General features: G+C 46.2%; 3 protein-coding genes and 1 long non-coding RNA gene across 12 annotated transcripts; 2 read left to right on the forward strand and 2 right to left on the reverse strand.

The window, feature by feature from the left end:
- Nucleotides 1-230: 230 nt before the first annotated feature.
- ZNF513 (zinc finger protein 513) lies at nucleotides 231-3,687 on the forward strand. 2 transcript variants are annotated; one of them, XM_081263965.1, is made up of 4 exons: nucleotides 231-510; nucleotides 759-911; nucleotides 1,850-2,437; nucleotides 2,522-3,687. In XM_081263965.1, the coding sequence occupies exons 1-4, from the start codon at nucleotides 456-458 to the stop codon at nucleotides 3,346-3,348; spliced, it is 1,623 nt and encodes a 540-aa protein (XP_081120091.1). In that variant the 5' UTR covers nucleotides 231-455; the 3' UTR covers nucleotides 3,349-3,687. The 2 variants fall into 2 exon arrangements, with proteins under 2 accessions (XP_081120091.1, XP_081120092.1); XM_081263966.1 differs by lacking the exon at nucleotides 231-510 and adding an exon at nucleotides 613-634.
- A 106-nt stretch (nucleotides 3,688-3,793) lies between these two features.
- SNX17 (sorting nexin 17) lies at nucleotides 3,794-9,402 on the reverse strand. Its single transcript, XM_081263967.1, has 15 exons — nucleotides 9,195-9,402; nucleotides 8,690-8,764; nucleotides 7,624-7,741; nucleotides 7,055-7,119; nucleotides 6,663-6,773; nucleotides 6,466-6,556; nucleotides 6,202-6,289; nucleotides 5,887-5,956; nucleotides 5,497-5,589; nucleotides 5,202-5,405; nucleotides 4,963-5,088; nucleotides 4,744-4,821; nucleotides 4,501-4,575; nucleotides 4,371-4,412; nucleotides 3,794-4,286 (listed from the first exon to the last, which is right to left on the reverse strand). The coding sequence occupies exons 1-15, from the start codon at nucleotides 9,255-9,257 to the stop codon at nucleotides 4,173-4,175; spliced, it is 1,413 nt and encodes a 470-aa protein (XP_081120093.1). The 5' UTR covers nucleotides 9,258-9,402; the 3' UTR covers nucleotides 3,794-4,172.
- Nucleotides 9,403-9,531: 129 nt separating this feature from the next.
- EIF2B4 (eukaryotic translation initiation factor 2B subunit delta) lies at nucleotides 9,532-14,216 on the forward strand. 7 transcript variants are annotated; one of them, XM_081263960.1, is made up of 13 exons: nucleotides 9,532-9,713; nucleotides 10,090-10,133; nucleotides 10,447-10,582; nucleotides 10,767-10,976; nucleotides 11,241-11,323; nucleotides 11,503-11,594; nucleotides 11,814-11,928; nucleotides 12,117-12,193; nucleotides 12,380-12,482; nucleotides 12,732-12,859; nucleotides 12,980-13,157; nucleotides 13,679-13,859; nucleotides 13,970-14,216. In XM_081263960.1, the coding sequence occupies exons 1-13, from the start codon at nucleotides 9,683-9,685 to the stop codon at nucleotides 14,167-14,169; spliced, it is 1,578 nt and encodes a 525-aa protein (XP_081120086.1). In that variant the 5' UTR covers nucleotides 9,532-9,682; the 3' UTR covers nucleotides 14,170-14,216. The 7 variants fall into 7 exon arrangements, with proteins under 7 accessions (XP_081120086.1, XP_081120088.1, XP_081120087.1 ...); XM_081263962.1 differs by having other exon boundaries at nucleotides 12,380-12,455; XM_081263961.1 differs by having other exon boundaries at nucleotides 10,770-10,976.
- Nucleotides 14,217-24,946: 10,730 nt separating this feature from the next.
- On the reverse strand, nucleotides 24,947-26,385 carry LOC308632443. 2 transcript variants are annotated; one of them, XR_014018534.1, is made up of 2 exons: nucleotides 26,256-26,385; nucleotides 24,947-25,202 (listed from the first exon to the last, which is right to left on the reverse strand). It is a non-coding gene; the product is annotated as an uncharacterized lncRNA (long non-coding RNA). The 2 variants fall into 2 exon arrangements; XR_014018535.1 differs by having other exon boundaries at nucleotides 26,123-26,385.
- Nucleotides 26,386-26,604: the final 219 nt, after the last annotated feature.

The following is a 26,604-nucleotide window of genomic DNA, read 5'->3' on the forward strand; positions in this document are numbered from 1 at the left end:
CAGCCTGCTGGAGTCGGAATAACTACCCAGTTCCTCCCGGGAAGAGGCAGGGCGTCTCCTGCCCGGCTGGCCGGCCCGGTTTCTGCGGCTGCTGATTGGCTGGTCCGCGGCGCGTCACAATCACTTCCCGGTCACGCCGGGCCATTCTCGCCACTGTGCGTCCCACGGACTACGCCTCCCGTGCGGCTGTGCGGCAGCGGAAGCGGAAGCGGGTACGGAGGTACCAGCTGGTCTCCGGAGGGGGGTAGGGGGCTCCATGAATGGAAGCGGCGGCGGCGGCGGGAGCGGCCTGAGCTGGGCGCCGGGGCCAGGGCCGGGGGCTGCCCAGGGCCTGCGCCTCTGCATGGGGGCGGCCCGAGGGCCCTGAGAGCAGGGGCGGGCAGAGGGGCCGAGCTGGGAGGGGCGGGGCCGGGCGGCCGTGGGGCCGGAGGCGCGTCGGGCTGGAGCCGGTCACGATGCCCCGAAGGAAGCAAAGCCACCCGCAGCCCGTGAAATGCGAGGGGGTCAAAGGTCAGGGGTCAGGGGCTTTGGGGGGAGGAGCGGGGGTGGGGTCATTGGAGTGGGCTCAGGTCAGGGTGGAGGGGGCCTCCTGAGGGATGGGGCGGGCGATCTGGGCTCTTAGCTTCCCACTCAGGTACTAAGGGAACCCAAGAGGGTCAACGAGTAAGGGAAGCGCCGTCCAGGAGGGCTGGCTCCCTGGGTGCGGACGATGGGCACCACTTGGGAGAGAGGAACCATAAGCCCCCTCCCTTCTTTAGTGGATACAGAAGACTCTCTCGACGAAGGACCCGGGGCACTGGTGTTGGAAAGTGATTTGCTACTAGGCCAGGATCTGGAGTTTGAGGAGGAAGAGGAGGAGGAAGGTGACGGCAACAGCGACCAGCTCATGGGCTTTGAGAGAGACTCAGAAGGTGGGTTTTTTAGGGAGTTGGTTAAGGACTAGTAGCTGCTGGGGCCAGTAGCCCTTTAGGAGACAGGTTAGGTAGGGTTTAGTGTCAGCGACCAAAACACCATTTCCTGCCACAACCCAAGGCTGATTTTAGTTTGGAGCTATTACTTCCTTTACTTATGGTTCCATCACTTTGATGAGAAATTCTGGAGACTGGTCAAAGATAGTTTGAGGAAGGTGGTAAGTACTCTTTTAATATCCTCCCTAGTCCATTCCTTGTGTGGGTACTGTAAAGAGGTTTGGGAAAGCCCTCTCTTTGATCATTTTAGTTAGTACTTAGGTCTGCTCTTAACTTTGTTTTCACCTGCAGCTCCAGCTCCTTTTGTACTGAGTTCATAGCTTCTGCCCTTAAATATCCTTCCTCCTTGTGTGATCTTAGCATCACCCTACTCTAACATTACATTACCCACTCACTTATGAAGGATATTTTGAAAATCGTTCAAGGAACTCATGTAAAAGAGAACCTATCCCTTAAGTGTAATGCACATTACTTTCTTTGTGCTTCTCTCCAAATTTTGCCTCTTTCCTGAGGAGGGTTTTATTGTATAATTAACTCTGTACTTGAAGTTAATAGAGTAGAAAAAGGTCCCAGGTCCTGCCTGAGACCTATTTTAACTTTTTTATTCAAGGATTAATTACATTATTTAATCATCTCAGTTTGCAATCTACTGTGAGCCCTTGATCTTTCCATTCAATTTAACTCTACTGACATTAGGTTAGTGCAGACTCAGAGGTAGACAATTCATTTTGAATTTTCTGGAGGCATTATAAGGGAGACCTTAATCCCTAGGAGAGAACTAAAAGGATTATCAAAGCAAGTGAGACCATAGGTGGTGGAAAAGGGAGTTTGGAGCTGGTCCTACCCCATGCTGATGTTTTTTCTTATGTATCTCTTGCCAGGAGACTCTCTGGGGGCCAGGCCTGGGCTTCCCTACGGGCTGAGCGACGACGAGTCTGGGGGCGGCCGAGCATTAAGTGCTGAGAGTGAAGTTGAGGAGCCAGCCAGGGGTCCAGGGGAGGCCAGGGGTGAGAGGCCAGGCCCAGCCTGCCAGCTGTGTGGGGGGCTGACAGGTGAGGGGCCGTGTTGTGGGGCAGGAGGGCCGGGTGGGGGGCCCCCGCTGCCCCCACGGCTACTGTACTCATGCCGCCTCTGCGCCTTCGTGTCCCACTACTCGAGCCACCTGAAGCGGCACATGCAGACACACAGCGGGGAGAAGCCGTTCCGCTGTGGCCGCTGCCCCTACGCCTCCGCCCAGCTCGTCAACCTGACACGACATACCCGCACCCACACTGGCGAGAAGCCCTACCGCTGTCCCCACTGCCCCTTTGCCTGCAGCAGCCTGGGCAACCTGAGGCGGCATCAGCGTACCCATGCAGGGCCCCCCACTCCTCCCTGCCCGACCTGTGGCTTCCGCTGCTGTGCTCCACGACCAACCCGGCCTCCCAGTCCCACAGAGCAGGAGGGAGCAGTGCCCCGGCGACCTGAAGGTAAAAAGCCAGAGACCAAAGATCCTGTGGTGGGGAGCACTAGTGGTACTTGGATTAATAGCTCAAATTTCATTGTTCCCACAGATGCTCTGCTCCTTCCAGATTTGAGTCTCCATGTGCCACCAGGTGGTACCAGTTTCCTGCCAGACTGTGGGCAGCTGCGGGGTGAAGGGGAGGGCCTGTGTGGGACTGGATCAGAACCACTGCCAGAGCTGCTGTTCCCTTGGACCTGCCGGGGCTGTGGACAAGAGCTGGAGGAGGGTGAGGGTAGTCGGCTGGGATCTGCCATGTGTGGGCGCTGCATGCGAGGAGAGGCTGGAGGGGGTGCCAGTGGGGTGCCCCAGGGCCCCAGTGACAAAGGCTTTGCCTGTAGCCTCTGCCCCTTTGCCACTCACTATCCCAATCACCTGGCCCGGCACATGAAGACACACAGTGGTGAGAAGCCCTTCCGCTGCGCCCGATGCCCTTATGCCTCTGCTCATCTGGATAACCTGAAACGGCACCAGCGTGTCCATACAGGAGAGAAGCCCTACAAGTGCCCCCTCTGTCCTTATGCCTGTGGCAACCTGGCCAACCTCAAACGTCATGGTCGTATCCACTCTGGCGACAAACCTTTTCGATGTAGCCTTTGCAACTACAGCTGCAACCAGAGCATGAACCTCAAACGCCACATGCTGCGGCACACAGGCGAGAAACCCTTCCGCTGTGCCACCTGCGCCTATACCACAGGCCACTGGGACAACTACAAGCGCCACCAGAAGGTGCATGGCCATGGTGGGGCAGGAGGGCCTGGCCTCTCTGCCACAGAGGGATGGGCACCACCTCACAGCCCACCCTCTGTTTTGAGCAGTCGGGGTCCAACAGCCCTGGGCACTGCTGGTAGCCGGGCTCTCCATACAGACTCACCTTGAACTAGGTCCTTCCCCAGGGCCCCTATGGATTAGCCCTGCTCCTCCTGCGTTTTATACAGATGGAACAGAAGCCAACTTCTCCTTTTTTCCCCCGCTGGCCAGGGGCTCCACAGACTAACCTAGGCACTATATGGACCAGCCCAAACTCTCTGGGTAGGGGCCCATATGGACCAGGGGGCCTTGCCTTGACTGATGCACTTCATGAGCTCAGTGAGAAGGGCCTTGTATTCACCTCCACTGCTCTCAGGGGCTGTGGAAGAACTGGCTGGGGACTGCCCAGCCTCCCACCTGTTTATTTAACTTATTTCAGTGCTTTATAATAAAGGAAACACTAACAAAGCCATGTCTATGCTGAATTGGCAATGGCAAGCACTTTGGCCTTGTCCTTTGCACAGCAGTCCGTGCTGCAATGGGGGCAGCAGGGGCAGTGAGAGGGAACCAGAGGTAGGCAGCAGTCAGGCTTGAGTTTAATGAGGAGCTGGGCCAGACCATACATAGACCTCTGCCCATCCCCTTGCCCATGGCCCTAAGAAGCCAGAAGCAGACCAAGGGGAGCTCTGGCTCCTCCCCAAGGCAGGTAGCCATGGTCCCTTGGACTTTGTGCAAAATACTAAATGTTAATTTGGCATCGAGGGCCTGCTCTGAAAAAAGAGGGCAGTTCTTTGTGCAGCCAGCCCGGCAGGGAGGGAAAATGGGTTAGGAGGCCCCTGGCCAAGAAGGAAAAGGAGAGAGAGGAAAGGAAAAGGAAAAAAACTCCCCCTAGCTTGGGGGCACAGGGCACATTTCTGTAAATTCCTCTGGGGTAGACATCCAAGCAGTGGAGATTACAGATCCTCATCTCCAATGCCTTCGAAGGCGAAATTGCCGTGAACGTCACTGGCACTGGCATCTGTGCTGGGACTGCCAATCCCCCGCAAGCTCACAGCACTCAGCTTACTCTGTAACAAAGGCAGGGTGGGGTCAGAGGGCTTGAGCCTGGAGGACTCCTACAGACACCAACCTCGCCAACCCTGTTAACTCACTGAGAGTTTGACCATGGACTCCCGGCTGGCATCAGGTGACTCCTGGGGAAGAGGAGGCAGAGTTATCAGATTCACTGGGGGAGGTAAGGCAAGTCTGGAAGCCAGGGTAATGACCCGGGGTGATACTTACGAGCAGTGGTGGGGATTTCACTGCTTGCTGGCTATCTGAGCGTCTCAGGGTGCCCCCTACCCGCCGGCGCAACATCTGGGGACAAAAATCCAATATGCTGATCAGGGTCACAGAAGTCAGGATCACTTCTGTCAGAATCTTAATTATATCCCCTCAAGAGAAACCTCGGGACAAAAGGTAGGGAGAGCATAACACTCAGCGCTGTCCCCACACTCAGCTGCCTGGTCCCTGCTTGCCGCTTACCTTCCTGATACTGCCCCCAGATTTCTTCACCATCAGTTCATCTACCATTGATTGGAGGCAGATGCTCATCATAATAGCCTGAGAGCAGAGAGCTTGTTGGCTAAGGTGTTCATCCTGAGCCCAGCACCCTAAGACAAGGGCTCCCACTCACATGGAGTCCTGGAAGCCCTAGATGGTTATCTAAGGGGCTCCAGAGGAGGTCTGAGGGTGGTCTCACACCTGGGGGCTAGTGATGGTAACCCACTGTAGCCGGTCCTTGCTCATAAGGTATTCAAAAGCCAGTTCCAGGCGCACCTCACCCCGGCCCCGGCCTGGGCTGCTTGTACCTCCACTAGGCAGTGGCACCTAGGAGAGGAAAGAGAATTAGGCTACCTCTTCCAAACCACTGCAGCCCATCCTTGAAGCTGAAGGCTTGCTGTACCCCGACCCAGGGAAGCCTTCCCTCCCACCTTACTCACAGAGGAAGTGACCCGCCAGCATCGCATGCGGGTGACCCGGAAGGAGCCTTCGCGAAGTTGTTGGCCAGGCAGGCGGAGCTGGAGGCTGAGCTCACTGTTGCCTGCACTCACCACCACTGGACAATCCTTCTCTGGGAAGTCCGCCACACAGGCATCGAAGCGCAGGTAGCCATAGTGCCGCAGGGTTTGAGCCAGCCGGAGGAACTGAAAAATGTCAGCATGTGTCCTGGATTAGAAGGGGGAGTGGAGGCTCAGAGTATGCAATCCCATGCAGGGACAGCCAGGAAGAGCTCACCTCCTTCTTGGAGACCTTCTCTTGCAGAGATTTGAGCTGCCGATGCTGCTCTTTGGTGACTAGGATCCACCCACGCTCAATATCTGACACCGTCTACAGTTGAAACAAGGGATGGGGGTGGGGGCTCCAGTCAGTGGCCCCCCTGGAAAGTGTCCAGAGTTAGAAATGTTGAGTCTGACCCTAGCCCCACACTTGAGTGACCTCTTTAAAGTGAGACCTTGACCCTATCAACTTATAATAAAAGTAGGGAGAATTAGAGATGCTTCAAGAGTCCTGACAGTATTCTAGGAATATCCCTAAGAAGTGAGAACAAAGACAAATATTTTCTTAGGCAAGTGGGACACTAGAGTCATTTTCAGGGCAAGGGTTCTGATGCAGCTCCAAGCTCACCTGAGCATACAGCAGGTTCAGGCCAACTCGGTTCTCCATGACATCGTCATCATAGGCAGAGTCCCAATAACTGTGAGGCCAAGGGGTGGAAAGGGGTAATGGGGCTAAGCTGGGGTAAGGCAATAGATAGAATGGAAAAATGGGGCAAAACAGGAGCAATATGGAACTCTCAGGCTAATGGTGAGATAGTGAGAGGAAGTTTGGGAGGCCTGGTATAAACACATGGCACTACTCCCTTGTCTGGATTATTCTGTCTCCACATATGGCCCAATAATCACACTCAGCACTGTCCCCACTTTCAGGCCCAGCCCTGACCTCTTCCTTAGCACAATCTTATACTCTTGACTCCGAAGACTGGTAACAGACACATAAGGCAGCTCAAATTCTTGCAACTTCCGTACAACTATGGATTAAAAAAAAAAAGGAAAAATGTGATGAACCTCAAAAAAAAAAAAAAAAAAAAAAAAAAGGAAACAAGAAAGAAGCACCGTGAGAAAATGTTCCATTCTAAGGGGTGACAGGGAGGCAGAAACTCACTACTGGAAACACAATGAAGTAGAAGAGTCTAAAAAGACTCACAAGAAAAGGCTCCATCCTCTCTTTCTCGAACAAGGAAGAGACTAAAGTATCCAATCAAGTCATCTGGAAGATCCAGCTTTGCAGCTACAGCCTGGGGACAGGAAGTACAGCTCATCCTATTGGCTGGTCCCAGTCTTCCCCAAGCCCGGGACCTGGGGTGCAAATGGTGCAGGGGCAGTGCTGAAAAAGCACCTTACCTCCAAAACATCCTCGGTCTGATCTGAAGTTAGCACACTGACCAGAACTTTCTGCCCATTGCTGAGCAGCACTTCCAAGGAGACCTCCTCTGTGGGGACCTGCTGTGTCTCCTGTGTGAGCATACATGAGGTTGGGAAGCTCTGCCTTTTTAACACCTGTCCCCAGACCAGCTCTGTTCCGTCTGCAACTCTCTATTTCTAGTCCCCTTTTGTGTTTCATTCTCAGCTGCTTAAACATAGGTTGAGCTTTCCTTGACTTTGACTTCAGTGGTACAGCAGACACTCCATTCCATTATCAAAGTTCCAGAATGACTCCTCTCAACCATACCATTAAAATGACATGGCCCTCCAGCAAATCTTTCCCTTAAATCTAGTCTCACTTAAAACCTTACCTGTTGTGCACGACGCAGGAAACTATTAAAGGTCTCACTGCTCCCAAGCAGTGGGTCTTGTCGAACTGTGGGAACAAGAGAATGATGTTCTAGTATTTTAGGATTCATTGGCTTCCCCCAATCCTCTTCTTAGTAGGTCCCCCCCGACCCCATTTCCTGGGCTGATGGTGGCCTGCCACATCCCCCAGCTGGCCTCACCTCACTCAATGTTTGCATAAATTCTTCACCTGCCCCACCCTTGGCTGCCATCTAGTTGAGTCCAGTCTATAGAACTAGGGAAATAACAATGATGTTAATCTAAAGCACATCAGATAGAAATTAATTTCTCCCCACCAAACTAAACTGCCTTAAGACTATTTAGTGTAATACTTGTATTTCTCATAGGTGTTAGTGCCCAAATTGCTTTGCTAGTATACACTTAAAAATCCCTACTTTGCTCTTAATATTAAATAACAGATCAGACAAGAGGCTTCTCACATGTAGAAATTAATGTAGGACTTTTACAGAGCCAGCTGTTTTAGTTTCTCCCTATAATCTCAAAATAGTCTAAAGTTCCTCCAATCACTCACCAGCTTGCATGTACTTCTCTAACTGCTCTCTCCTCTGTTCTACCTCTGCAGGTGTCAGAGAGAAAAGCTTCTTTGGGGGGAATGCAGGAAGCACATTGGCCCCATACTCCTTCCGAAGCTACATAGAGAAAGAGATACAACCCTTTTGTAAACACAGAAATGAAGGAAGCTATTGAGACAGAGTTCACCATATCTACTCTGGTCAACTGGGAAATAATTCCTTTGGCAGAATTAGCACCTCAATGGAGCTGCCTTAGATATTAGTTCTTTTCTATCTTAGTGTGTATAAGTCAATCTCTTCATACGGTGGGGAGGGTTTGTGTGGAAAAAGGTCCTAAAGGGAGCCCCTCTATTATCTAACAAGACTTCATTGAACCTTCACAGGAAGCAGAGGACTTTTCAGGGACATTTATGTGCACAAATAGTTATGCCATAACTAAGTAAGTTCATAAAGTAGCATAGGACTTAAAGACACTTTATGGATCAAGAAATTCATGTTTCAGTTGTAGAAACTGAGGTTCAAAGAAATTAGGTAACTTGCTTGGGGTTGTGCAATTAATTATCAGTAGAACCAGGCCACTCTACTGAGTTACATACAGAGTTCACCATCTGGTAAGGAAAGCAGAAATACATCGTAGCACACATATAAGAATAATTGGAACAGCTATACACATTGAAATGAGCCAAGGAACACACAAGGAAATCAGTGAATGGTCTGTATAAGCAGGAAAAAGAATTTAAAATTGCAGCTCAGATGACAGAAGGAATGTGCTTTCGTAGACAGGGAGAGTTCTGTTTTTTCATGCAGAGGCAAAGGCTAAAAGAACAGTTAAGAAGGTACAGAAAAGCAGGAAGCAGGATGATAAGTATAGGAAGGAGCAGTTATTGTGGCAAACATGAAGTTCCTTGGGGAGTTCCCAGAAAATGTCAGACGAAAAGATAAAGCACTTCACCCTCCCTTTGGCAGTGATTAAAGAGGAACCGGATGAAGCAAAAAATGGAGATATTGATGTCCATGTGCAGGCAAGAGCTGGAAGCTGCCTTCAGGCAGGAGTGCTAGTCCCACCTGCTCGTGCAGCCCCAGGAGCTGGCTGTAGCGCACCCGACAGTGCAGGACTCCGTTCACGTGAATGTTATAGGCCTGAGGACGCAAAAGTAGGCAGGCATTTTAGGGTGGCAATCCTGGCAACATCTCGAGAACCCTAGCCGGAAGTTGTCCGGCACAGCTCATTCAGAGTAACGCACCGAGATCCCCTGAAGATTAGCTAGTTTGTTTTCCCCAGGGAAAGCAGAAGGGCCTGGGGAAACTGGGGCACTTGTGCTACAGTCTCCCTCCCCACAGGCCTGAGACGCCCACCAGAGCAGCCACAACCTAGCAAGGGGAGGCGACTGGTCGAACAAAGGACCTATCGGAGCTGGGCGACTTCTACACGAATTTGAGACACGACAAACGCTCCCAGTGTGGTAGCGACCTTGGATCTGGCCCGAAGAGTGGCTGCCAGGCCTTGGAGGCCGCTCCCAGAGCTCCGGCCCGTTATCCCCGCCCCGGCCCAGCTCTGGCTGCTCCTCACCACGTAGGCGGAGCCGCCGCTGTCCCCGCTGCGGGACTCGGTTTCAGGAATGGAAAAGTGCATGTTCCCTATGGCAGGGCCCCTCCGGGGTCCGGATTGTGAGGGCCCCAGCGGCTCTCCACGCTCGCCTCCGCTGCTCAGTACGTCCCCGCGGCTTCACTCGCCATTTTGGGGGGCCTGGGATCCGTGGTGGGAAGACGGTAGGACGTCGGCTCTGGGCGTAGAGACCCCAGCATTCTGGGAACTGTAGTCTATAGGCAGAAGGAGCCTGTCAGGACCGGGAGCCCAAAATTGAGACGGCCCTCATCACGACCCGTAGTCCGGGGCGGGACCCGATGCACCTCCGGAAATTGTAGTTCGTCTGCAGTGTGCGCAGTGGGTGTCGGTGGTGGAACCTCCAGCCAAGGTGGCGCTGTAGTCCCAGTGTAGGCGAAGCTAGACGAAGCAAGCCCGGTGACTGCGGTGGGCGGAGCCTAGGACGGTCCGCGATGGCTGCGGTGGCTGTGGCTGTTCTCGAGGGTGAGCGAAGGGCCGGGCGCACCAACTGGTACGCAAGCCGACGAGCTCCGGACGGCTAGTGCTGGGCCCTGAGCTCCTTTGGGCCCTGCCGTTCCGTTCCGGTGCCGCGCCGGCCTCTGGCTTAGTCTCGGGTGCAGCCCCACGCTGCGTCCCGGCTGGTTCCCGTGAGAAGGGTGGGTGACTCCTCCTTCCTCCCACCCCGTCTGTCCTTTGATCCTGCCGCGCAGTGCGTCCCCACGCGGATCCCTGGATTGCCTCGCGCCTGGCGGCGGAGCCGTGGTCATGCCAACCCAGCAGCCAGCTGCGCCGAGTGCGAGTCCCTCCAAACCCTCTCGGAGCCTCTCTGGCTCACTTTGTGACCTGTTTTCTAATTCAGACTCGGGATCCGGAATGAAGGCGGAACTTTCGCCTCGACCTGGGGTAAGTGAGGGTGCCCTTCCAAGCTGCCTGTCAAATGCTACGCAGGACTGTCTGCTTCGTTCTACCCTATCTCCCATCCCGTTCAGTTTCTCAGTTAAACCAGCGAAATTTTTACAGAGCCTAATGGTATTTCAGTCTGATAGTTGAGGAGAAACCTCCATCCCTGAACGGGATGTAAGCTTGTAAAAGTTAGCTTGTGGATGTGAGAGAGGTTTAGGTACCTAACCTTGTAGGAATCTTCTAAATATCCAAGAGTGTTGGTTCATCATTGGAACTGTTGGGTGAAGAGCAATGTCCTATGTCTGTGTCTTAGGCAGCAGGGAGGGAGATGACCCAAGAAGAGAAGCTGCAGCTTCGGAAGGAAAAGAAACAGCAGAAGAAAAGACGGAAGGAGGACAAGGGGGCAGAACCAGAAACTGGCTGTGCTGTATCTACAGCACAGTGTCAAGGTGCGAGGTCTTTTTTAATGGGCTGGGGTATGAAACTGGTTAGAGGGAGGTGTTGATGTGATAGGACACAAAATTGGTTTGAGCAAATGCAAAGTGAAAAGGTTCAGATAAATTAAAAGAGAAGTTTTGGTTAGGGTAGAAATCACCTGTCTGGGGCTTGGGCACTTCTTCCTTCTACCTTTAGTAGGCACAACCAGAGAACTGCCAGGAACTGGCATTCAGTTGGGGGGCACTCGTGGGGAGAAAGTTCCAGCTGGTCGGAGTAAGGCTGAACTTCGTGCTGAGCGTCGAGCTAAACAGGAGGCTGAGCGGGCCCTGAAACAGGCAAGAAAAGGGGAACAAGGAGGGCCACCTCCTCAGACCTGTCCCAGCACAGCTGGAGAAATCCCCTCAGGTATTTTTCCCTCATTTCAAAATCTCTTGCTCCTAATTCTGTGCTAGCTAAGGCTTCCCCTTGTAAAACACTTTTCTCCCTCCCATTCTCACCTTGGTACCCAAAGTTCAAAATTCTTCCATCAACCCCATCCTTTCCCTATTTCTTCTTCTACTTTATTTTCCGTGCCCCTATATCCTATTTTTCTTGATGTGCCTTATGCCCTAAGAGTAAATTACCCATTTCGAGGCCTATTATATCTTGAAAACAGCCATTATTTTTTAGGAGTAAAGCGTCTCCCAGAGCACACTCAGGTTGAGGACTCCACACTTCTGAGAAGGCTTGTTAAAAAAACAGAGCGGCAACAGGTAAGAAGTAGGTTGGTATGTGTAGATAGGGCTGAGGGAGGAAAATTGTTCCGGGCAAAGTGAGACCCTGGAGAAGGGATGGGTACTTGGATCAAAGTAGTGTCATTGTTCACTTGCTTCCCAGCTTCATCACATTGTTTTAAACTCTGGGCCATTGGTCCTATTCCCATTTTGTCAAGGTTCCTACACGAAAGGATTATGGATCCAAAGTCAGTCTCTTCTCCCACCTACCCCAGTACAGCAGACAAAACTTCCTGACCCAGTATATGAGGTAGGATCCTGTGTCATAACATTTAAATCTGAGGTTTAGTAACTCAGTCATTAAAAGACTGGAAGTTTGAGATGGGATATTTGGAAATATGAACTCAAGACAAAACTCTAGAGGAAATGGGGGAGTCTACTAGCGAAGAAAGTTCCTTTTCATCGGGGGCAAGGGGGCAATAGGTGCTCAAGTTCCCTTGCAAAGTATGTGACACCGCCATCCCATCAGCATCCCATCCTCTGTGATCCACCCAGCCATGGTGCGACTCGGCCTGCAGTACTCCCAGGGCCTGGTCAGTGGCTCCAATGCCCGGTGTATTGCCCTGCTTCGTGCCTTACAGCAGGTATGCCCATCCTGTTCTCTTATGACCCCCCCAAACTACCCCAGCTTCTCTCACCCGAGGTAATCTCTTAGATGAAAAGGGAATGACTCCCACACTCAGAACATTTTCCTCACTGAAGCTTACCCTAACGTCCCTTTCAGAGATCTTTATTGAGGAACACTATGCTGATTGGTTTGTATACTCTATAGGTCATTCAAGATTACACAACACCTCCCAATGAAGAGCTTTCAAGGGATCTTGTGAATAAACTAAAACCTTATATCAGGTAAGGATAACCACTACAAGTCCACTCCCATTTCATCCAGGCCTTTGCAGGTCTTCTTTCTCTTGCTTTTCTACTCTGTTTCACTTTATGTTCTGTCTTATTTTCTAAGAATCTTCAAAAAAAAAAAAAAAGTGACAGCTTTTTAAGTTTTAACAAGTTGCACAAACTGAGGTGTTATTGTTGCAGCTTCCTGACTCAGTGCCGCCCCCTGTCCGCAAGCATGTACAACGCCATTAAGTTCCTCAACAAGGAAATCACCAGTGTGAGCAGCTCCAAGCGGGAAGAAGAGGTGATGAATAGGAGGAATGGGAGAGGCATGCACCTGTAGTTATGATTTAGAAGCATGTTTGGAACACTCAGGAAGGCCAGCACAGGCCACCTGCCCTAAGCAAGGCTTAAGGAGGTGGTGGATCTCTTACTTGTGCTACCTGTGGGCTCCCTTCAGGCCCATTGTTATACATAAATTCAAGCATCCAGATGACAATTAGAGGAAGAAAAGTATCCATTTCCTGTTCTCTAAACATCATACTCCACTTAGGCCAAGTCAGAACTTGGAGCAGCCATTGATCGGTATGTGCAAGAGAAGATTGTGCTTGCAGCTCAAGCAATTTCACGCTTTGCCTACAAGAAAATCAATAATGGAGATGTGATTCTGGTATATGGATGGTATGATCCAACTCCATGACTAAGAAACTGGGGAGTGGAATGGTGGGAAGATAGGATTATCCTCTTGCCTTTGAAAACTAGTGACTTTTTATAACTGAATCTCTTCTGCATCCCTTCTAGCTCATCTCTGGTATCAGGAATTCTTCAGGAGGCTTGGTCTAATGGCCGGCGGTTTCGGGTGGTAGTGGTGGACAGTCGGCCCTGGTTAGAGGGAAGGCACATGTTACGTTCTCTGGTCCGTGCTGGGGTCCCTGCCTCCTATCTGCTGATTCCTGCTGCCTCCTATGTGCTCCCAGAGGTGAGGGCAGAGGAAAGGGACTCCAAGGTTGGAGGTAAAATGGTGTAATAAATAGACATAATCCCACCTTCTTTAGATTTAGTTATTTAAAAACATTAGAATAGCACAGCCCAGGTCTGGGGTTGTAGCTCAGTGGTAGAGCGCTTGCCTAGCATGTATGAGGCACTGGGTTTTATCCTCAGTACCACATAAAAATAAATAAATAAAATAAAGGTATTATGTCCAAAAAAATAATATAACCCTGTTTATACTTACTAGATACTCTAGTATAATGTAGTATGCTCTAGTATAATGTAGCTATTACAAGAACATTATATTAACCTGGCAGCTACCAACAGAACAAAACTAACCTTAAGGTTTAGATTTCCTGTAGGAGGCTTGGTGGATCAATAGTTAGGTGTTTTCCAAAAACAGCAAGCATTAAGATTTGTTACTGTCCTGGGCAGAAATGGGGGAACTTTCTGCATTGATATAACATGGCATTTTTTTCTCTTCCCTTTCCTTACTGTTCAAAACAAAAGGTTTCTAAGGTGCTATTGGGAGCTCATGCACTGCTGGCCAACGGATCTGTGATGTCACGGGTAGGGACAGCACAGCTGGCCTTGGTGGCTCGAGCCCATAACGTCCCAGTGCTGGTCTGCTGTGAAACATACAAGTTCTGTGAGCGTGTGCAAACTGATGCCTTCGTCTCTAATGAGCTAGGTAAGCAGGGCATAAGAGAAGCTTCCAAGCACCCAAGAAAAGAGGTAAAGGGGAAACTAAACCACAACTTCTTTCCTAAATGGATAAAAAGAGTGTACTTCCCATTGCAGATGACCCTGATGATCTGCAGTGTGAGCGGGGAGAACATGTGGCCCTGGCTAACTGGCAGAACCACCCATCTCTACGGCTGCTGAATTTGGTCTATGATGTGACTCCCCCAGAGCTTGTGGATCTGGTGATCACAGAGCTGGGCATGATCCCTTGCAGTTCTGTTCCTGTTGTCCTACGAGTCAAGAGCAGTGACCAATGAGGGGGAAACACTGGCTCAATAAACAGTATATGCCCTACATTCAACAACTCTGCTCCTTTGTATTTTTTTTAGTGTTTCCACCACTTAAGTTTAAGAATCTGTGCCTGCTGATAACTTTAGGCCTTTGTAGAGACCCTCTCAGGTGACTGCCAGTGATTTGAGGCCAAGGTGAGGGTCCTTATGGAGATCAAAACCTATCCGGATCTTTAGTCATTAATATTGAGCATCTCATGTCAGACAACGAACTAGGTATTAAGAGAAACACATGGACAAATAAGAGTCCTAACCTTAGTAATGTTAGTATTTGTTTTTCTTTCTTTTCTTTTCTTTTTTTTTTTTTTTTTAGAGAGAGAGGGAGAGAGAGAGAATTTTTTTTTTTTTTTAATATTCTTTAGATTTCGGTGGACACAACATCTTTGTTTGTATGTGGTGCTGAGGATCGAACCTGGGCCGCACGTATGCCAGGTGAACGTGCTACCACTTGAGCCACATCCCCAGCCCATAAGTTAGTATTTGTTAAGTACTCAATGTGTATCAGAAATTGCTCTGAGTCCTTTATCACCTACTCAGAAAAATCAATATATTGCCAAGAAATAAATGATATTTTATAGTTGAGAAAATAGGAGGCAACACAGCTAAGGCATAGAAAGTTACTTGTCCAGGGTAGTACAGCTAGCAAACAGCTAAACCAGGATGTGATCATAGGCAGTCTGAATCCAAAGACTTAACTTTTATGATGTAGGAAGATAGTCAAATCATATCTACAGTATGAGATAAATTCTAGTAGTATGAACAAAATTCCTTGGAAACACCAAAATATGATGCCATTTGGTTTAGCAAAGTTGGTGAAGACTTGACAAGTAACATTCGACCCAATCCTTGAAAGGTTAAGTCATTTCCCATTTGGAAAACAATCGAAGGCAAATTAACGGAGGAGATTGCTTGAACACAAAAACTGGCCTTATAACAAGTTGCCAATTTAAAAGAGTCAAGTAGTGTAAGGAGGTTAGAACAGGCTTAAGCATGACAGCGCTCCAAATTGAGGCTAAACTGAGTTGAATCACTGCTTAGCTTCAAAATGGAAAGTTTTCCATTTGTGTGCATGTTTTATTAAAAATTTTCAAGCATCACAAAAGGAGACCGAGTCAGGTGCAATGGTTCATGTCAGTAATCCCAGAGACTTGGGAGGCTGAGGTAGGAAGATCACAAGTTCAGGACCAGCCTGGGTAACTTAAGACTATCTCAGGATAAAATAAAAAGGGTTGGGGATACAGATCCATGCTAGAAGGCTTGCCTAGCTTGCATGAGGCCCTGGGTTCAATCAGTGGTAGAACTCTTGCCTAGCACATTTGAGGCACTGGGTTTGATCCTCAGCATGACATAAAAATAAAAGGTACGACCAACAACAAAAAGATTGGGTTGTAGCTCAGTGGTAGAGAGCATGCTTAGTATGTATAGGGCCCTGGGTTCAATCTGTAGTATTAAAAAAAAAAAAAAAAAAAAAGTCCTGCTTTTCTCATGGTATTGACTTATAGAAACCCAGTCAATTATCATTATAAAATGTTCCACATTCTGTATTTGTTTTCTTTCATGTATTAATTTATTCTCTGCTCTGTGTTTCTATTTCAACTTTTTGGGTAAGGAGAGTAATAAGTGGTTCTGTATGCTTTATATTGTATCTCATCAGGAAGCAAACAATGGTTGTTTCATGTTCAGTGATGATTGGGTCCAGGCATTTTAAAGCTTTCCCCAAACCTTTCATTTAGTGGTTTCATCCACTGATGATTGTTGCCTGAATAATTTCTTTGGGAGATGCAAAATTGTTGAGAGCCACAGCCAAAGGGGCCCCAGCAAACTTCCAGCTGCCAGCAAACTTCCAGCTGCCGGCTGATGATTGGCTCACAGCGGCCCCAGCAACATCTAGCTGATTGGCTCCTCTGTGGTGATGTTCATTGGGCTGTTTCCCCGCCCTTCAGACTGCCAGCTGATGATTGGCTCACAGCGGCCCCAGCAACATCTAGCTGATTGGCTCCTCCACGGAGCTGCTCATTAGGGGACTTCTTTGGCTCTGCCCATGCGACCCAGCCAATCAGCCTCAAGAGCAGGAGGATTGTGGGAGGTGGTGAGGTTTGTGTGGGGGTGAGAGGCTTGGGGAAGCCGGTGGTGGCAGTTGAGCTCTGAGGGTTTTTTCCTGAGGAGCTGTTTTGTTTGGCATTTGTAGTTCTAAAAATAAAGTTAGTTTCTTTTGACAAGTGGCTCCTGAATTGTGCCCAGCCAGACTGCGGCATTTGGTGGCTCGCACGGGGAGCGACTGAGGGTAAGTAAACTGCTCGCCCCTGAGGGCAGGGCGAGAGGATGGGTAGCCATTCTAAGTTTCCTCTTTTGTTTTGCTACATTTTTGTTTTAACTTGCCTGTCCCTGGAGATGAGTGAGACGGAAGAAAAACCGCTCACATCTGAGGAAAAACTATTTGCGTCTGAGGAACAGATAGGGAGAAAGGATGGATACACATTTCAGGAGGATAGAAAGGCTGATATAATGAATTATTGTTCCATTTTTATTGCATTCTGTCTCGGTTTTGTTTGGCGTCATCTTGTTGGGTTGTATTATAGTAGAAATACGGGATCAGAAATTAGTAAAAAACAAACCGAAAGACTGTTAAGTAAATTATTAGAGGAAGGAGGCTTCCCAGTAAAATCAAGAGCAGTCAGGGCATACGTTGATATAATACAAAAATGTAGCCCATGGCTTTTTAAGGAGGAGTTGTTAGATATATCACAATGGAACCATCATGGTGAAGATTTAAAAAGAATAGAAAAGAACAACCCAGGGACTCTGCCAGTTGGCACATTGCCATTGTGGACGTTCGTATCTGGTTTGCTTAGTCCAAAGCCTTCAGTTCAGACAAAGGTAGAGGAAGGAGAAGACATATTGATTCAAGTAAAAGAGAAGGTCTCTCAAGTTAGTCAGAAAGAGGAAAAGATTCAAGTAAAAGAGAAGGTCTTTCGAGCTAGTGAGACAGAGGAAGGAAGTTTAGAGCAGAAAAAGCCATCAGGGGAAAAGTTACAACAGGAGACTGCTAATAACACCTTTCTATCAGAGAGCGTAAGTGTCCAACCAACAGCACCACCTCTACAGGAGACTGCTACTAACAGCATTCTATCACCAGAGGGCATTAGTGTCCAATCAACAGCACCACCTCCATATGCTAGGAGACTCCCAACCCCCGCAGTTGATAGTTGGGATCCTGAGACAGGATCTCAAGTATGCCCTGTATTTGAGGTAGGAGGGCAGCGAATTTACCAGGGTTTAAATTTCAAAACACTGAAGGAGCTAAAAGAGGCTGTAACAACCTATGGTCCTCAAGCACCCTTCACTGTAAGCTTGGTCGAATCCATTACCAACTTAAACATGACGCCAGCAGATTGGGCTAATATTTGTAAAGCTGTGCTAAATGGAGGACAATACCTGTTATGGAAGGTTGCCAGTGAGGAATTTTGCAAGGAGACGGCTAGGCGAAATGCAGCAGCTGGTTATCCTCAGAGAAATCTAGATATGTTGTTAGGAAAGGGACCTTATGAGGATCGGCAGCAACAAATTGCATATGATCCTGGTGTATATTTACAAATTGCTATAGATGCAGTTAAGGCATGGAAGACTTTACAAGGACATGGAGGTTTACAAGGTCAATTATCTAAGATAATACAAGGAGCTAATGAACCTTACACTGAATTTGTAGATAGGCTTATTCAAACAGCTACCAGAGTTTTTGGGAATACAGAACAAGCAATGCCATTAATAAAACAACTGGCTTATGACCAAGCAAATCGTTGGTGCAGAGATATCATTAGACCATGGAAACAGGAAGATTTAAACACATATATTAAATTATGTAGAGACATTAATGAACAAGAGCAAGTCATGGCAGCTGCAGTAAAACAGGCTTTAGATGCCAGAGGCAATAATGAACAAGGGCAAATTGTGGCAGCTGCAGTAAAACAGGCTTTATATGCCAGGCCAAGAACATGCTACAATTGTCAACAAACAGGACATTTTAAAAGGAATTGCCCCATAGGAGGAGGGTTTAACAAAACTAGGTATCAAAGGAGTAGAATACCGGGTATTTGCCCACGATGCCGTAGAGGGAGACATTGGGCTAATGAATGCCGTTCTCAAACCACCATAGAGGGTACTCCATTACATTGGGCTAATGAATTGCGTTCTCAAACCACCATAGAGGGTACTCCACTATCAAAAAACGAACAAGGACCAAGTGTTTATCCACGATATCGTGGAGAAAGGCATCGGGCTCCGTTGCCAAAAAATGGACAGGGGGCCCCAATGCTCCGGGGCCCCAAACCACAAATATACAGAGCACTGGAGGAACCCAGCAACCCCATCAGGGTAGTGACCAGGACACATTGTCCATCAGATCCCTCATCAGACAAACCAGAGGGAGCACAGGGTTGGACATCTGCGCCTCCGCCAGATCAGTACTAACTCCAGAGATGGGAGTTCAAATCATTCCCACAGGGGTAAAAGGATCTCTTCCCAAAGGAACAGTAGGCTTATTATTGGGACGCAGCTCTTCTACTCTAAAAGGACTTTTGATAAGTCCCGAGGTAATTGATCCCGATTATGAAGGTGAATTAAAAATTATAGCCAGTTCTCCAAAGGGTATATCAGTAATTTCACCAGGAGATAGAATAGCACAGTTACTAATAATACCAAGCCTACATGATAAATTTTCCAGTCATGCTGTAGAAAGAGGTCCAAGGGATTAGGCTCCACAGGTGTAGATTGGGCTTTGCTTTCTTTAAATTTAGATTCTCGCCCCATGCTAAAACTAAATATTCAAGGACATGAATTTAATGGGCTACTGGATACAGGTGCAGACCTTAGCATCATCTCTCGTCAAGAATGGCCAAAACATTGGCCATTACAACAAGCCACTCAAACGCTTTGAGGCCTAGGAGTGGCGACTAATCCCGATAGAAGCGCAATGGTATTAGATTGGAAGGATCCTGAAGGATGTGAAGGAACTATACAGCCATATGTATTGGATCATCTTCCCGTAAATTTATGGGGATGAGATGTCTTAGATCAATTAGGTTTGACATTAACAAATAATATCAATCAAAATGCATCCACTATTATGGCTAGACAAGGTTTTAGGAAAGGAAAAAGATTAGAAAAACAAGAACAAGGTATAGCAGCACCAATACAAATAGATCAAGGAACAGACAGACATGGGTTGGATTTTCACAAAGGGCCACTGAGACAATAAAAATTACATGGAAATCAGAAAGACCAGTATGGGTTCCTCAGTGGCCCTTGACTAAAGAAAAGATACAAGTAGCCCATGATCTGGTCAAACAACAATTAGCGGAAGGACATATACAACCTTCTGTATCCCCCCATAATACTCCCATTTTTGTCATCAAAAAGAAATCTGGTAAATGGAGATTATTGCAAGATTTAAGAGCCATTAATAATGAAATGGTCATTATGAGACCTGCTCAATCGGGGATTCCTCAATTGTCTGCGTTGCCAAAAACTTGGTATGTTTTAGTTATAGATATTAAAGATTGGTTTTTTTTCAATTCCAATTCATCCTGAGGATAGTCCACGTTTTGCATTTACTATCCCTGCACTAAATCATGAAGGTCCTGATCAGAGATATGAATGGAAAGTACTCCCTCAAGGGATGGCTAACAGCCCAACTATGTGTCAAATTTATGTTAACAAAGTAATCCAGCCACTTAGAAATCAAAATCCTGAACTACAAATATTTCACTATATGGATGATGTATTATTAGCACACAAAGCTAAAAACACATTGCTAGAATGTTATGCCACACTTACAAATTTATTAAAAAATTATAATCTAGAGATAGCAATAGATAAATTACAATTAAATTTTCCAATTAATTATTTAGGAGTTCTATTATCCTCAACCATGGTCCGTCCACCAAAAATTCAAATACGAGTAGATCAACTCAAATCACTTAATGACTTTCAAAAGTTATTAGGAGACATAAATTGGATAAGGCCTTATCTAGGTATTCCAACAGGAGAATTGGGACCTTTATTTGATATCCTAAAAGGTCCATCAGATCCAAATTCACCCCGAATGTTAACGCCTGAAGCAAGAAAGGCATTAAAATTCATTGAAACATATATGGAAAATATGCATTTGGATAGAATTGATGTTTGCCTTTATTATTTATTGTACTACCAACAAAAAATATTCCTACAGGAGTATTTTGGCAAGAAGGTCCATTATTATGGATACATTTATCTTATTCTCCTAACACTATTCTTACTAGGTATCCTGAGGCTGTAGGAAAATTAATACTCAAAGGAATAAAAACAGCAAAGGGAGTATTTGGAATTTCTCCCAATAAAATTATTACTCCATATATTATGAATCAAATTGATGAATTAGCTAATGAGTTAAATACTTGGGCAATAATCATGTGCAAATCTAATGTTTCATTTGATAACCACTTACCATCTAATCCTTTATTGTCTTTTTGGTCATTGCATCCTGTAATTTTTCCAAAAATGACAAGAAAAACACCTATCATGAATGCTCCAAATATATTCACTGATGGGTCAAATAATGGTACAGCAGCAATAGTTACACCTGATCAAACTTTTACATTTTTAGTACCCAAACAATCAGCTCAAAAGGTAGAGCTTTTTTTTTATTATTATTGATTATTTAAAGCATTACATAGCTCATGACAAAAGGTAGAGCTTAATGCAGTATTACAAGCTTTTGTGATGTTTAAAGATTCTGTATTTATTTTCTGATAGTCAGTATATAGTTAATGCTATAGTATCCCTTGAAGATGCTGGTAGGATTTCCCCTTCTTCTACTGTTTTCTCTTTGTTTTCCACTATACAAAGTTTAATCTGGGACAGAAAAGATCCATTCTTTATTGGACATATCAGGGCACATACAGGATTGCCTGGAGCCCTTAGTTCGGGCAATGATTTAGCAGATAAAACTACACATGACATACATATTTTCTCTACACTAGAAGAAGCTATAAATTTTCATAAAAGGTTCCATGTCAATGCTAATACTTTACAAAAGCGTTTTAAAATAACTAAGGAACAAGCTAGACAAATAATAAAATAATGTCAAAATTGTGTGACCTTTTTACCACAAGTTAATCTTGGAGTCAATCCTAGAGGATTGATACCTAACCATATTTGGCAGATGGACGTCACACACTTGCCAGAATTTGGAAAATTAAAATATTTGCATGTTACAGTTGATACTTCTTCTGGATTTTTGATGGGCTCCCTTCATGCTGGAGAAAAAACTAAAGATGTTATAGCTCATTGCTCACAAAATTTTGCCACTGTGGGCATTCCAAAACAGTTAAAAACAGATAATGCCCCTGGTTATACTTCTACCTCTTTTAAACAATTTTGCTCATCATTTGGCATTACTCATATAACAGGAATCCCATACAATCCACAGGGACAAGGCATAGTTGAAAGAGCTCATCAAACTATTAAAATGTACTTATTAAAGCAAAAAGAAGGAATTAGGAAGGGGTATATATTCCCCAAAGATAAACTTAAAATAACCCTTTTTACTCTAAACTTTTTAAATTTGGATTCATCAGGACTTAGTGCTGCAGAAAGGCATATGTGTCCAAAAAAATGTACATAAGCCCAAGGTACTTTGGAAAGATATTCTAACAGGACAATGGAAAGGTCCTGACCCAGTAATTGTCTGGAGTCGGGGGTCTGTTTGTGTGTTTCCACAGGAAGAACAGCAGCCGATTTGGATTCTGGAGAGATTAACTAAAGTCCTGACCCAGTGATTGTCTGGAGTCGGGGGCCTGTTTGTGTATTTCCACAGGGAGAACAGCAGCCGATTTGGATTCCAGAGAGATTAACTAAAGCGATTTCTACAGACCAAAAAGAAGATGATTTGGCTCAAATCCATAACAGCTGATATCCAAAACTCCAATTTGGCTATCCTTACATCTGCGACAGAACCAGGATGCTTTTTTCAATATCTATTTTATTATTGCCCTTTCCCATATCATGAAGTTCTATTTTGTTTTTTGAGCTCATACAGACCTAGGTTAATGTTTTGCTGATCAGTTCTATTTTTTTTTTTGACTATAGAGTTTTTAAACATTGCAATGGAGATTTCACCTGTAAAAAGTTATAAGGCCTTTACTATTATGTTATGTGTTGTATGTATTATATTATGTGTGCACACTTGTGTTTTGTGTTATATGTTTGAATGTACGTATGTCCATATATCATATATGATGAGCGCTCATGAAAAAATGGATCCAAATATTTTTTTTATTCACATGATTTAAATGGTTTAATTTAAATTGGGTAAATAACCGTTAAGAATTGTTTTAACATGTAAACAAAAAAGGTTAACAGATCTGTTTGTTTACTTTCACCTTTCCTTTTCATTATATTTAATAATTCTCTTCAAGATAATGTAAATTGTTAAGAAAATTGTTTTCTTTTCTCTTCAAGATAATGTAAATTGTTAAGAAAATTGTTTTCTTTTAGTGCCTTCTGGAATGTTACATGATTTTTTCTTTAGCCATTATTGCTAGAATTCCTATCTTCATCCCAGTGCCAGTGAAGACAAAGATAAAACTAATCTACAGTTTCTGCAATAGCCATCACTGAACTGCTTGCAGAACTTGCCTAAACTATGTGTCACTTGTATGCATTGTGAACTACCTGTTGGTGCAGTGACTTGTGGTAGTGTTGGAGTATTTTTACTGATGATGTCATCGGTTGTACAATTTTTCCAACAAGAGCCGTCAATTGGCTTGGTGTATCTTCCTCCCTTCTGCTTGTCATGACAAAGACCTCTCCACAGGTGTGGCTGTATACTGGACCGGTAGTCAATGACGGGTAAGATCCAATTACAATGGTACCAACCTAAGACAGGAGGCTGATGCCCTGAGGTCAGCTCATCCGAAGACGGGTAAGGACCATATGTAGTATTGGACAACCTAAGGCAGGCACGGTCCCTAAGCCACATGCTTGTTGTTTAAACAGAGAGGGGGAGATGTTGAGAGCCACAGCCAAAGGGGCCCCAGCAAACTTCCAGCTGCCAGCAAACTTCCAGCTGCCGGCTGATGATTGGCTTACAGCGGCCCCAGCAACATCTAGCTGATTGGCTCCTCTGTGGTGATGTTCATTGGGCTGTTTCCCCGCCCTTCAGACTGCCAGCTGATGATTGGTTCACAGCGGCCCCAGCAACATCTAGCTGATTGGCTCCTCCACGGAGCTGCTCATTAGGGGACTTCTTTGGCTCCGCCCATGCGACCCAGCCAATCAGCCTCAAGAGCAGGAGGATTGTGGGAGGTGGTGAGGTTTGTGTGGGGGTGAGAGGCTTGGGGAAGCCGGTGGTGGCAGTTGGGCTCTGAGGGTTTTTTCCTGAGGAGCTGTTTTGTTTGGCGTTTGTAGTTCTAAAAATAAGTTAGTTTCTTTTGACAAGTGGCTCCTGAATTGTGCCCAGCCAGACTGCGGCACAAAATGGTGATTATTCTATCATTCTTTGCTTGTTTACTGGATGATAATCTATAAAGAACTACCTCTCATCAGTTAGTTATTCTGAACTACAGTTCATACTGGAAACGCAGGATAAATACTTAAGTTTTTCTTTTTATTTGCCAATTTTCAGGAATTGGTCACTAGTTACTGCCAATGGTTTACAATGAGCATGTCTTGATTTTTTTGGGGGGGGCTTCCCGTTTTCTTTCTTTTTTCTTTTCAAGATCAGTGTGAAATCAGTCATCAAAATTAAGCAGGGTCAGTTTTATGCTTTAGAAAGATAGTAGAGATTAGAGAAATAAACATATTAGTTAAGATTGTTTTTCAGGGGCTCTAGTTGTACCTCAGTGATAGAGTGCTTGCCTAGTATGTTCAATGCTAACACCATCTAAAAACAACTTAAAAAAAATAAGTCCATACACAACTTACAAAAAAAAAAAAGAAAACAAAAAATATTGTTTTTCAGGGTTGGGGGTGTAGCTCAGTGGCACAGCTCTTGCATAGCATGAGATACTGGGTTTGAGGGCCAGCAGAGCACAAAAAAATAAAGCCAGGCTGGAGTCGTGGCTTAGTGGTAGAGCACTTGCCTGGCATGTATGAGGCCCTGGGTTCGATCCTCAGCACCACATATACATAAATAAAAGATCCTTTGACAACTAAAAAATATTTAAATAAATAAATAAATAAAGCCAGTTGCCATGGCACACACCTGTAATCCCAGCAGTTCAAGAGGCTGAGGCAGGAGGAGCTCAAATTCAAAGCTAGCCACAATAACTTAGTGAGATTGCCTCAAAATAACAGACTGGGCATATTGCTCAGTGGTTAAGCACCCCTGGATTCACTCCCTGGTACCAAACAAATAAATAAAATAAACTGATCCAGCAATTTCACTTCTAGGAATTCATCCTACTCATATACTTGAGTGTTTGAAGTAACTTAGATACAAAGTTATTTATAGCAGCATTGTTAATAACAGCAAAAGATTGGAAGCCACCTAAATATCCCTTAGAATCAGTAATGTACTAATTAAACCATATTACATTCAAAAAATTAAATCCTGGGCAGTAATAAAGAATGCAGAAGGTTTTAATGTACAGAAATAGATCTATAAAATGCTGGGTTTCTGTTCTCACCACTAAAAGGCTCAGGGGTCACTCTAGTTAAACTGGGCTAACTGGGCTGCACGAAATAACCATACAAGAGACACAAATACCTTTTTCTTTGGGGTTGCTGTGAAGGCTCCTCTGACCTTAAGGGTCCGCAGAAAGAGAGAGCAAGGAAGAACACGCGCTGACCCCTTTTATTGAGCAGAAGCTATTCAAATGAGGCAAGGGGTCAGGTTTCAGGAGGCTGAGTCTATCTTCATGATGTCCACTGTCAGCAGGTTGACTGACACCTGGGTAGGCCACACCCAAGGGCACAGTAAGAGGAGGGGACACACACAAGGCACTTCCATGGAAGATTCTATCCTAAACAGGGCAAGGGGTTATATTACAAAGGAACAGATGAGCATAGCTTCACCCATGGGGCTGTAGCAAGGCACACCCATTTCTGTGACTGAGCGCCTCAGCACCCAGCTGGGGAATGTAACTCAGTCACCCCTAAGGTTGGCCTCCCACATATAAAATACACTCAGTTAAAAGAAAATACAGGACAATGTGGTAGTTAGTTGCTGTTTGAATGAAAAAAGGGGGGAAGATACATATAAAAGTAAAACGCTTTGGACAGATAATAAGAAATGCCTGTGTGGCTGGAGACAGTTTGAAGACACTTTATACCCTTTTGTATCTTGAATTTTTAGCCATATGACTGTTTTGTTCTAAAAATAAATTATTCATTTTAAAAAGATTTCACAATGGTTTAAGTCAAAGATAGCCAAATCTGAGGCAGCAAGGATTTAAAGACAGATTTGTTCATTATAGAATTAAATATTAGAAACAGAGCTGTCCATCACACAGGGTTTAAGAGATAGCTAACACCTAAGAGAAAGAAGACACCCATTCAAGACTGTTGGCCTCTAAGGGAGTGAAACAGGAGTGGAACGGATGAGACGTCTCCTTATTTAGATCTTAGTTAACACCTGCAGTATTTTTTGTTTCTTTAATAAGACCAGTTTTGCTACTTTGCCCAGAATGGCCCCAAATTCCTAGATCAAGCGATCCTCCTCTTTGACCTCAAGAGTAGCTGGGACAACAGGCATTAGCAATGGTGCCCAGCTTCTCCCATACTTTTCCTAAATGTTTTGTGCAAGGAAGGAAATTTAATTGGCGATATTATTTGGGAAGAGAAAGTTTGGCTGACTCCACTTCTTCCTGTCCATGTCGATATCTCCTGCGCTCTCTCCTAGAGGGTGTGTGGAGATCTGTTAAATTTATGCGGCTTTAAATACCTTTGGAAAGGACAGAAACTTGATGCACACCCTTTTCCACGGCATTACACACTCAATGAGGGAGTAAGGCAAAGCCTCTGAACAAGACCGAGCTGCGTCCCTGTCCCAGGCCTGACTTTTCTACTGCTCTTACTCCTTATTGTCCTCTTTCCTTGCCCCCTTTCATTTTCTTCCTGTCTCGGGTGCATCCCTGACTTCACTAGTGGTAGAAACCAGACTCATCCGCTGGCGGCCGGGGGCGAGGGTCTCTTGATCTCCGCATTTCTGTCCAGCCTCCGACGGTGTAGGGTTGCAGTTGGACTCTCAGTCGCAGCCGGGTGCTTCGCGTCACAGGCCTGTTAGTCTGTGCGGAAGGGGCGGATACAGTGCTCGGGCGCGAAGCTCGGCGGCGTGGGAGCCCGCCCGGCTGCGCAGGCGCCGAGCAGGCCCTTGTCCCTGCAATTCCCAGAAGGCTCTGCAGCGGCCCTGCGCGGCGGAAGACG

Source organism: Spermophilus citellus (genome assembly GCF_964194105.1).
Source record: "Spermophilus citellus genome assembly, chromosome: 13".
NCBI lineage: Eukaryota > Metazoa > Chordata > Mammalia > Rodentia > Sciuridae > Spermophilus > Spermophilus citellus.